The sequence below is a fragment of the Terrapene carolina genome, unplaced genomic scaffold, assembly GCF_002925995.2.
Source record: "Terrapene carolina triunguis isolate 2854851 unplaced genomic scaffold, T_m_triunguis-2.0 Scaffold23, whole genome shotgun sequence".
Taxonomy (NCBI): Eukaryota; Metazoa; Chordata; order Testudines; family Emydidae; genus Terrapene; species Terrapene triunguis.
Window position 1 is genome coordinate 28,677,961 of NW_020664374.1, and position 12,468 is coordinate 28,690,428.

Sequence of the window (12,468 nt, forward strand, 5' to 3'; positions counted from 1 at the left end):
TCCTCAATGTTTCACTCTATATGCATCCGAAGAAGTGGGTTGTAGCCCACGAAAGCTTATGCTCTAATAAATTTGTTAGTCTCTAAGGTGCCACAAGTACTCCTTCTTTAATAAAATAAAGGTGGTAGTGAGAATAAGCACCTATATAAAAAGGCTAGTTTGTATTACTACCATACATATGTAGCCTTGTTGATTCCCTTCCTGTATTTGATGTGACAGTATGGCCCAAGCTATTAATACTGTTTAAAAAAAAAAAAAAAAAAAAAAAAAAACAGCCTCTCACCACAGGAGGTGCTGGCTTAACAACTGTTAGTATTTATTGCCAGTTTGCTTTCCTGACAGGTGACTGAGTCACAGTCCATTCAACAGGTAAGCTTCAATAAGCAATCTACCTTTAGTGTAAGAAATAAAAAAGGGAGAAAATTAACAATACAATTTAACACAAATTCCTAGAGAGTAATTTCTTCAAAGTGAGTATATTACCTTTAATGTCTAAAAAATTTGCTCATCAGTTACAAAATTTGGGAACTTATTCACAATACTAGCCAGGCTGCGGTATACCCTAACACTATTACAAGAATGAAATATATATGCTGCTAACTAAACATTATGTAAGACGCTGATTGTTTACAGATGTTATATTTTCTTTAGATCTAATTGAAGAAATGCTGCGATAGCATTTCTTTTGATTTATGTTTGAAACACCAGAATCTTTTAAAGCACAAAAATATTGTTGTCAAGGCAATGTTCCCATGAACTGTCTAACATCATGCAACTCACTCATGATATTAAATGTAATATCTCAACCAAACTAATGTTTAGCTGATCTGCCCTTTCCTGAAAAGAAATGGACTAAATTTCTGTTACAGGACATTGTACAAGTTAAAATTTCATTCTCAGGTCTTCCAACAGCACTTTGAAGGCAACATGAACTTTTTTTTTTTTTTTTAAATAACTCCCTCTCTCAAATTATATAGATTATTTGGGCAGGATACTAACAGGAGCCATGAGAGCTCGGTACTTCTGAAAAAGTCAGGGCATATGCTTTCAATGCACAATACATACACTGAACAAATCAAAAAGTCTGCTATACTAGCCTAAATGTAAAATTTCCCAGTTACGGTTCTCTGTCTTGCAGAGCAAAGGTTAAAAGATTGTACTATACAGGGATACAACCTCTCTTTGTACATGTTTCCTCTTGAAGTCAATGTGGTCTGGATATCACTGATGAAGTTCTAATACGGTGTACTTACTGTACACCTACGGTATGTTAATAAAATCTTTACACTCTGATTTTAAGCAGTACTGAAAATTCTAGCAACTCAACTGTGTCCAAAAAAATACATGTAACAATCACAAATTTGTTCTGGCTTTTAGACCACAGGGGCCATCTCTCCGGCATATATGCGAGAAAATAGATGGACAGGAACACCCGGATGTAACTGCTGTGACCTTTCCTGGTCATTACTAACAGCTATATACTTCATGTGTCACAGGTCTCCTGTGGCTGGATGTTTGAAGGGGTGTAGACAGGGAACGTGGTCAGTGCAGTTTAGCTGTTTTGTTAAATATTTTCCTTCTGTTCAACTCAGTTGGCTAATTATTGTGAATTCTGAATGCATTCATCAAAAAAAGTATAAGTGAGGCCCATTGCTCTGGCCTCCATATTTCTGTCAGGTTCTGTAGCTTGGTGGTGTCACTAAACCACTTTGGACAAGATCTATACTTGTTCCCACACAAAGAGCGTTTAGAAATAGAGATTTCATTTATATTACTTCTTTACCTGCAAAACCCTAATCCTGATTCATCAGAGCCAAAACCTCACCACCTTTAGCAGTCATGAAAGTTAGGTCTTTTATTTTTGAATATGATCCAACTTTCAGCAAGAGTAGCAATTCCAAATGAGCACACTGTAAAACCTCAAATAGATTAGATATCACCTTAACCTCACACACAGCAGCTCTGCATAGAATGCCATTTTAACATTCTTCGACAGCCATCTGGTTCACGTACTCTAGCATGATGAACATTCTGTACTGGTCTTCTTGCATGCCTGCAGTCATGGCTTTTATTACAATGGAATTGTGCCCAGGCAGAAGGTGGTATGACAGTTTCAGGAGACCAGCCAACGGTACAGTATTAAGACTAGCATACAGAATGCAGAAAGATACACCTAATCTGCAAGACCTCCCATGCCAAATCAGGGACACATTTCATTACATGGAGTCACATTTGTTGACTTTGTTAGTATTTACACTGTTGGCATACACATTCATCTGGCACCTGTTTTCTTAATGTGCCTGACCACTCTGAATGCTTCAGGCAGACGGTGATTGGAGGGCTGCTCTTTGCTACTGCCCTGAATAACTGGTGGGTTTACAGTTTCTCCCTCAATAAGAATTTGGCACGCTCAGAGATTCATTGTTAATGCCTAAGAAGGCTAAATATATTTTAAGATGGAACTGGGAAACTAAGTATTATTTTAATTTGCTTCTGAATTTTCTTCCAGAATATTTACTTCTCTAACACTACTCAGTGTTAATTCCTGTCCAGTAATTGCTCTTTCCTTAAGAGCAGAACTCTCATTCCTCCATGAAAGCTCAAGTGAAGTGACACTGCACAGTGAATACCTAAGCAGATTTGGGTGGGACAGAACCCTCGCTCCCAGCACAAAGGCAAACCATACCTCCCTTTCAAGTCAAGCCTCAACGGTGCAATAGTGGCTAACGCACTTTCACCAAGCCAATGGAACTGCATAGTTTATTGATAGATGTTACGAACAAATCAATCTTTAGAGACTCCCCCTTCTTTCTATAGCCTACATTCAAATATGGCGTAGCCTAGGATTTAGTTCTTTTTGCTGCTGCTGCTAATAATGACTGCAATTACTTACTCTGCTACAGAAATAATAGAATTATTTCAATAACTTTAATGAAAATTTGGACAACAGCAATGGAGTGCAGCTTCTTTTACAGCACAGAAGTTGTTTACCACTTTAATTATGTTTACCACTTTTTAAAATGATTTCTCTAAATGAACCATTCTAGCAATGCACCTAAATATGTGCTAGAAACCATGACGATACCTTGTATGTCATATGCCTAGTAAAGAAATCCCAGTCCTATGAAAACCACATCTGGTTTCAGAGATATTAAAGCACAAAGGCTGGTTTTGTTAAGCAGAACAATTTCCACATACAGGAGACTGTTCTTCATGTATTCAACAAATGTGACATCAGGTACACTTAAATTCAAAACATAGCTATGCATAACAAGGCAATCCTAATCAAATGGGTTTGCATAAAGTTCTTTCAGACATTACCAACCATATTCCAAATTTTCATTAAGTGCTAACAACTAGTCCTTATTAATGCTGTTTGAACAACAGACATCCTTATGGTGAAACTTGCAAATTAGAAGGACTAACTTCATAGCTGTCTGGCTCAACAAATCTACCAATCAGTTGAACTTGAGGTCCAGATGTATCAGGTTTATAGTTTTGATTGATTAATGGAAATCTAGCCTATCTATGAATTGACAAAGGATTATAAAAGTTCTATTAATTTGAAGGTTGGGAGGAAAAGAGTGTCTATAGCAATGCACGGATGGACTGTGCAGATAGGATAAGAAGTAAACTTCCTGTGTAACTTCAATCAGGTAAGGCTGGGGGATGACTTTTGAAACCCATATAGTGCACAAGGGTTAAACCAGGGAGCTCTATAGAAAAATAGACCCATGCTAAGAAGAAGAGATGAGCCAAAACTCCACATAGATTCATGGAGTTTAAGACCAGAAGAGAACGTTAGATCATCTAGTGTGACCTCCTGTATATCACAGGGCATTACGTTTCATATAGTTACCCATGTATTGAGCCCCAAAACTTATGTTTGGCTAAAACATATCTTCCAGAAAGGCATCCAGTCTTGATCTGATGACATCAAGAGATGGAGAATCCACCACTTCCCTCAGCAGTTTGTCCCATAGATAATCACAAATGGTTTAAAAAACAAAGTATTTTCTCATTTGAATTTGCCTGGCTTCCGTTTCCAGCCACTGTTTCTTGTTATGTCGGTCTCCACTAGATTAAAGAGCCCTTTAGTGCCCAGTAATTTCACCTGTTAAGGGACTTGCACAATATAACCAAGTGACCTCAATCTTCTTTTTTTGATAAGCTAAGTAGACTGAGCTCTCACTGTAAGGTATTTTCTCCAGTCCTTGCATCATTTTTTAAGATTCTTTTTTGCAACCTCTTCAATTTTTCAATATGCCTTTTAAAATGTGGTCACCAGAATTGGATGTAGTATTCCAGTAACAATCTCCCCAATACCATATGCAGAGGTAAAATCACCTCACTACTCCTACCTGCTACTCATCTGTTCATACATGCAAGAATCACATTAGCCCCTTTTGCCACAGAACTACACTCAAAGCTCATGTTGAGTTGCTTGTTCACAATGATTCCTAAATTATTTTCAGAGTCACAGCTTTCCAGGATACTGTCCCTCATTCTACAGGTATGCCTGCATTTCTTGTTCCTAGATATATAACTTTGCATGTGCTTGTATCAAAACACATTTTGTTCAAATGGGCCCAACTTATCCAAGCAGTCAAGAATATTCCTTAAGACTTTCTGTCCTCCTCAGTATTTACCATTCTGCCAATTTTTAGGTCATCCACATATTTTAAGCAGCAGTGATTTATATTTACTTCCAGATCATTGATGAAAATGTTGAATAGCATCAGGCCTACTACCAATAGGAACACCCCCATTCATTGCTGATTCCCCACTGATCACTACTTTTTGAGATCTGATAGTTAGCCAGTTCTTAATCCATCTATGATGCGCTTTATTGATATTGTACAATGCTACATTTTTAATCGGAATGTACAAAGTCAAATATTTGCCTCATCAAAGTCTATGTATATTATATTTACACAGTTATCTCAAAGAGTCAAAAAGACCTAATTTCATAAGACTGATCTTCTATAATACCATGTTGATTAAAATATATATAATTAATGCCAATTCTTTATCACTTGAATCCCATACCAGCTTCTCCAATATTATGCCAGGAATGATGTCAGGCTAACTCACCACTATTTATCATCCTGCATGCCCTTTTGAATACTGGCACAACATTAGCACTCTTCCAGTCTTCTGGAATTTTCCTGTTGTTGCAATATTTATTAAACAGTAATATTGGTGAGCTAGATGTCTCTGAGTCAACTCTATGAGGACTCTTGGGTGCAAGTTACATGGGCCCGCTGATTTAAAAATATTTACCTCTGGTAGATGCTGTGTGAACAACAGATTTTTCAGTTCACTAGCCAAATGAAAAAGAAAGTTGTTTTGGGCCAACCCAAAATGAGAGTTTTTCAGTAAACTAAGAAATAAATTTAAAAATTCCTTTCGGTCAAATGAAATGTCTTGTTTACATTTTAATTTTTTTAAAATAAACCAAGTAAAATTTGGTATGAAAGCTGTTCCAAAACAAAAATCCGTGGTTATGTTTTTAACTTAAAGAAGTTGGTGAATTTGACACAAATTCAAGCAATGTTTCAGTCAGTCAATCTGAATCTGTGTTTTTTGGCAAAAGAGACCAAAAAACCCCTCAGTAGTTGTGGACAAAAAACCAGCACCAAGCTCTGAACATAATTTTAAGCTTCCAATGTTGGGGTGGGTTTTTTTGCTTGTTGTTTACATATGTGATCAGATTTTCTTATGAGAGTGAGATGCTCAATTCTCTTTGAAAGTCAAAGGAGTTAGACTGCCAGCTTCCATTAGGTCCCTTTGAAAATTCCATCTGTGATGAAAGCTATGAAAAAAATCTACAGAATGATAAAGTTCAAATTCCTCCTAATTACTATTTAAAACAGTGTGGTCCACAAACTGTCTAAACCCTCAAACAATGGTAGAATTGTTAAGATACAATACAATTTATAATCTAAAAACCTGCTTTCTGAATTCCATGACTTCTGTAAACATCCAAATTATTTTGATTACACTCAGACAAGAGCAAAGTGGAAAGATCTATTTTAAACCCTATCTATCCATTTTGAGGTTTTTTTGCTCAGATTATAGTACAACATACTTAACATTTCTGTTGTCACCTAAATTGGTCTGGAGACAGGCTTTCAAGGAAAATAGAGGGGAAGAGACAACAAGGAAGTGTATATATGAATACATCTTGCCATTTTGTGTTACTCAAGTTATAATTAACTATACAGAGGAAACAATGTAGAAAGAAATAATAATAAAAAAATAACCTCCAGTACTTACTAAGCAATAAGTTATGTTGTTAAGTGATCAACTGAAGTTAGTAACAGTAATTTTCCTAAAGCAATCTCTGGAGAATCACAACCTCCCACACCCAGAAAAAATATTTTATGTAAGTTTTCAAGCTTTTTGTTTCCAATTAATATCCACTCCCATGCATAAAAACATGCTAATAGCTTATCCTTTTAAAGTTAAGGAGGTTTTTTGTGGTAATTACCTTCCATTCTACATCTACTAAAAATATAAGTTGTCTAAGTTTAGAATTGGGTTGATTCACTGTTGCAGCTGTAGGTTGCAGTACCACTAACTTGACTAGAAATCAGTGTGGAAGGAGTTTGCTGGATAATTTTTCTTTCCAGCTTTTCCATTCTGCAATGATGCAACTTCTCAATAAAGAAACTTTGTTATCAAAGCCACAAGTAGTTCTGGAAAAAATTGGGTGTGGAAGGATCTCTGTAGCAACGTCCACCTAAATGCAGTACTTCTTCTCAATGGCTTCTAATTTCTGGAATATTGCACAGTAAAGTCAAAGTACAAAGTAGACCCTTTCATCTGTAAGTTTAAGGAGAACACTGTACAATGGATGCAGTTTTAAGAAACACACTTTAAAGAGCATAGATTCCAAGCAAATATTTTGTATTACTACAATTTCAAAGAAGAATTGAACTTACACTATTGCAAGAGTCTCTCTACACTGGGATAATGAAAACCATGCACCCATAGCCTAGGGGTGCGGGGAAAGGAGTTTATTCTACATTCTACCAACCCAGAACTTTGTCACTTAAATTATTTATCAATAGGCCAGAAGCTTCCCAAAAATCACCTGGAAGCAGATTTTTTACTGAGGTAGCTGTACTACAAATAAGACTGGAAAAAAAAGTCTCACTCTCTTAGGGATCATTATCTTCTCGCCTTTTTACTTTGCCAGACTAGTTTATACTTTTCCAAGATAAAATAATTAAGTACTCCTGTATTTCTCTGTCTATTTACATTGTAAATGTGTAAATTCTGAATGGTCTATAAATACCTTCATTATCCAAGATTTGGTTCCTTTCCAAGACTAAACAGAGGAAGTCCAGGCACCTGAAACTTTAACATATGGGGAAGCATTACAGCTGCTTCCATTTACAGCTTTAATAGTCTGCCCTATTACACAAATGGAACCACAACTTTGTGTGATTGCCTGAGTCCAAGATCTTTTATATTCTATAAGAAGGATAAGTACTTACTAAGAACTTCACTCAAACCACTTATTCCAAATGCACAGTTTTTCTAAGTTTGTGGATAAGTCCCTCTACACTTCATTAACCAACCTAAAGGTTTTTTTAAATTATTTCTATAACTTTAAATTTTAAATGCCACTCTCCACTAACTGCATTAATATTGCAGTAAGTGAATACAATAATCAGCCTTGTCTTTGCCTGCCTTTTCTATCTTGTCAGCATAGCATCTTTCTGAAAGTACAAACTGTTCAACATATATTAACATTCAGTTCTTGACAGGGTAATAAGTGTGTCTGGTCAAATTAAAGAAGTGCCCATTTCATTTAAATACAATACAACTATTTTCACAGGTGGGGTAATTGTGATCACTTTGCCTTGCGTGTGAACTTAGCATTTCCACGGGGTACTCTATGTAGCTGTGTACACATACGTTCAGCGTTTTGTTTTATCCAGACCTCCTTCCTGCAACGGAGAAACTTTTCCAAACACATCACCAACTTCAGTGACATTCTTGACCTCCATGGAAGAAAACAAGACAATGGCCCACGCTCAAGCGCTTTGTATTTAACACACTCACACGCCCCATCAGTAAATAAACAAGTGGTTCCTACCAGATCTGCTCCTGATGATATCACTGAATTCGTCCGCTGCAGACTCTTCGCTGGGGTTCTCAGGACGTCCTGCTTCAGCCATAGCAAACAAACCCTCCGCCACACACAGAGTCTCTCTCAGATCTGGCTCCGCACTCGGAGCCTCCTTTTAATCCAGAAGAAACACAAAGTTTAAAAGGAGGGTTTGTGTGTGTGTGTGGTTCTGGAAGCGGGGCAGGGAGTCAGCCTGGCTCCCCCAGCCACAGCGAGGAGTAAAGGAAAGGGGAACAAACAGACACTAAACCAAGGCAAAGATCACCCTGGAGGAGAGCTGTCAAACTCTGCTCCCCGGACAGCAGAGAACAGGTGCTGAGCCATGCGCGTCTGCCTTAAAATAGAGCCAGCGGCTCCAGCAAGGTGAAAGAGGAGGAGGTATGATACTCGATAAATCAGCAGCCAACTTGGGAGACTCCAGAGACTCCCTTTCCGCCCCGCGCGCGATCAATGCAAACAGCAGCAATTAGAGAGCAAATTGCTAAAAGAAGCAAACAGGAGCATGAATGATTTAGCAGCCCCCACTTAAAAGCGTTCACTTTAATGCAGAGAGGGATTAAAAAAGCACGCCCCCCTCCACCCCCCCAGTAACCCAGCTTAGCTCCATCAGAACAAACTCCTCATGCAAACAGCCTGGCTCTATACCTGAGGCTATGATCAGTGAAGGCAGGGGAAATTATTATACTGCCTTAATCTACACAAGCTAGATACATCTAGCTGGCATCTCTCTTCTCGAGATCACCCTTCACAGGCGAACTTGGCTAGGGGTCCCAGGATGTACCAGGGTTTTTATTCTTTTGTTTGGGAGCAAAAATGCAGCAGTGGGAGAGAGCGCAGCCTCCTTACAAGCCTTAGCCCCGTGGCTAGGACACACCCCTGGAATGTGTGAAACCCAGATTCAAGTCTTCCCCCTCCAGTGCTGGGTTAATTTGTTGTGGACCCAGCACCAAATATATTTGTGGGCCCCCATTGCGGAAATAGGGCATGTGATGGGGGGCCATCTGCAGAGCGAGGGGCCAGTTGGGGACAATGGGGAGCAGTGTAGCAGGAGTGGCCCCACTCAGACCAGCACAAGGGCACTGTTTACAAACCCACAACTGCTAGACGCACACTGGCCCGCCCAGCCCTGCGCTGCCAGTGTTCCCCTTCCACACTGCCCCCTGCCCAGTGCCCTGCCCTTATGCCAGCGCCCCCTCACCCAGAGACTTCCCCCCCACAGATCCCTATGCCCAGCACCCCCCCTCACCCAGAGACCTTCCCCACAGATTCCTATGCCCAATGCCCCCGGACCTGCTATGCCCAGCACCCCTGCCCAGAGACCCCTCCCGCTGACCTCCCACCACAACTGCACACAGCACTCTGCACACCATACCCCCTGCCCAGCTCCCCCACCCACAGATCCCCTAGTGTCCAGCACCCCCTTCACAGTCCCACCATCACAGCTGCACAGCGCCCCATATTCCTGAGGGAATTCTGCATCAAATTCTGTGCATATTTTAAAATTCTGCAATTTTTTTTTTTTTACAATAAATAAATGTGGAAGCTCCACCACGGCAGTGAGGAGCACAGGCCACTGGCTGCATGGAGGTGGGAGATCACCCTGCAGCCTCCCCCCTCCCCCTGGGATACGGACTTGGCAGTGAGGCTGAACCTGACCCTGACACAGCACAAGGGTCATAAAAACACCCTGGGGCCCTGCCCCTTTTGCGCCAGGCACACCAGATGTGGGCAGGGAGGCTCAGCCTGGCAGCAGGATCCAAGTGCAGAGGGACTTAGTGTGGGGGTATCCAGATGGGGGTAAGAGGGGTCTGTGGGGGGGTAAGAGGGGTCTGTGGGGGCAGTCTGGGTGCAGGCAGCTCAGTGGGGGATCTGGATGCACAGGGAGGTTCCAGGTACAGGGGCAATGGGAGTCTGTAGTGGGGACCAAGTGAAAGTGATTGGAGCTCAGCAGGGCGGGGGTCTGGGTGCAGGGCAGGTGGGGTTCATTTGGGTGGGGGTCCAGGTGTCGGTGGTTGGGGCTCAGTGGGGAGGGTGTCTGGGGGGGCTCATTGGAGTGGTACAGCTGCAGGGGAGGTGGGGCTTGTCAGGGTGAGGGTTTGATGGGGCTGCTTAACAGGGGAGCCCCAGCTGCTGCCAAGGGGATCCGCATGCTGGGCCCCTGCTTCCCCTATCTCCTTCTCTTCCCCATCCCATGCCTCTTCCCCAACACTCCATCTCCTCCCCATCCCACCCCCTTCCTTCCCCCTGCCCCTGCTTCCCCTATCCCCTTCTCTTCCCCATCTCATGCCTCTTCCCCACCGCTCCATCTACTCCCCAGGCTTGGGGGAAGGGGGGAAACTGCCCCCCAGCACGAGCTAGCAGAGCGGGCTGGGGCCAGGTCGCTCCACTTCCTGCCACCTGGTGATTGCATGGCGGGCCCGACCCTGCACTCACAGGGCGGTGGGAAGGGGAGCAACCTGGCCCCAGCCCACCCCGCTCTGCTCCCCTGGCTCCCAGCCTTGGGACTGGGGGCAGAGGGGAACCACCCCCCAGTACTCACCAGCGGATTGGGCTGGGTCCGGGTTGCTCCACTTCCCGCTGCCCAGTGAGTGCAGGGTGCGCCTGACCCCTGCTGCAGTCCCTGGGATGTTGCTCAGAGGAAGGGGTGGAGTGGGGGCAGGGCTGGGGCAGAGCAGGGGTGGGAAGAGGCAGGCGGGGGGCGAAGCAGGGGCGGGGGCAGCTTTCCTGGCCAGCTCCGCTGGCTGAGGCTCCTTCTGACTCTGGGCCCGGTGCCATGGCGCCACTGGTGCCATGGTAAACCCAGTACTGTCCCCCTCTCCCTGATGTGCAGAAGGGATTTGAAGTTAGGTTGCTCACCTCTCAGGTGACTGACCTAACCACTGGATGTCCGGATATTCTTTTGTGGGTGGGTCTCAATCTCTCCTGTGGGAGCTGTTCCACTATGTATCGATAATTGAATATGCATTATTCCAGAGAGAGAGAGAGATGCTATAGGCCAGTGACTTGGGCACTCACACCTATTCCCAGACCACTTGACATGTACTTGCTAAGGGCACAATCCTGAGGGGTTTTAATACCTCTCAGGATGAGACCTTATACAACCAGGATTTTTTTTCCCCACACCCGAGCTGGGCAAAGCAAATATTTCATACCACAAAACCATCTGGAACAGGTTCTCCCTTGAAAGCCAGGTGAAAATGTCTTGTGTTGCCACAACACTATGTACAATGCAGGTACTGGCTCCCCCTTTTCTTATAAACTCAGAGCTACTGTCCATTTATGCATTTATTTGTTTCACTGTAAATGTATGTACAGTTTTGTCATGAGTCTGGAACTCTCAGCAAGTTAGAAATATGTATCTGTAGATGGAAAAACATATACACTCCTCACTTAGAGTAATTAAATGGACTTCAAAGTCTGATTCCACTCTAAACACTGACTAAAATTGTCTCTAGGAGTTTTTCTTGTTTTGTCTCAATAAATGCCTGTCATGTTTTGTTCCACTTCAAATTAGAAAGATTTTTTGTTTAACTCCCAACTCTGCAAATATAACCCAGTAAATAAAAGTCAAGCTATGTTTTCTCCTTTTAATCCATTATCACAAAGCATAAAGATCCTACATACAAAAGTATACTCAGTTAGACCTGTGCATGTAGGACAAAGTAGGGACAAAAGGGTTGCACACATTACCGATAGCACAGTCTGGGAGATAATCTGATTACAGAGCCCAACCAAGAGAGGAGAAAGGGAACTGAAGGCACTTCAGCAAGATTTCCAAATCAAAGTATTTTAATTTTTGACCAAAATATTTTAAGTTTTCATAAAGAAGTCAAAAATCTCAGCAGCAAATTTTAACATTTTTTCTCAAATTTTCTACAGGAGAAAAAAAAAATCTGACTAGCTGTAGTAGATCTGCACAGCCCTCAGGCTAAAGCAACCTTCTCCCCTTTCTATTCTGGATTCACAAGTCCTTCCCCTCAGTTACAAGGCTTCACCCCTTCATGCATGGGTACCAGGCTGTCCTTACCCACTCATAGAGTCACAGACTTTAAGGTCAGAAGGGACCAATATGATCGTCTAGTCTGACCTCCTGCACAACACAGGCCGCAGAATCTCACCCACCCACTCCCGCAACAAACCCCTCACCTATGTCTGAGCCACTGAAGTCCTCAAATCATGGTTTAAAGACCTCAAGGTGCAGAGAATCCTCCAGCAAGTGACCCAGGTTCCATGCTGCAGAGAAAGGCGAAAAACCCCCAGGGCCTCTGCCAATCTGCCCTGGAGGAAAATTCCTTCCCGACCCCAAATATGGTGATCAGCTAAAC

The 12,468-nt window shown here is 42.3% G+C and overlaps 1 protein-coding gene across 1 annotated transcript in view; it reads right to left on the minus strand.

Annotated features, from left to right (window-relative positions):
* Nucleotides 1–8,346, minus strand: part of LOC112112035 (dystrophin) — a 1,981,667-nt gene extending 1,973,321 nt beyond the window's left edge. Inside the window, exon 1 of the mRNA XM_026649948.1 lies at nucleotides 8,111–8,346. Coding sequence (XP_026505733.1) covers nucleotides 8,111–8,192 — 82 coding nt within the window. The 5' untranslated portion in view covers nucleotides 8,193–8,346. The remainder of the gene's footprint in view (nucleotides 1–8,110) is intronic.
* Nucleotides 8,347–12,468: the final 4,122 nt, after the last annotated feature.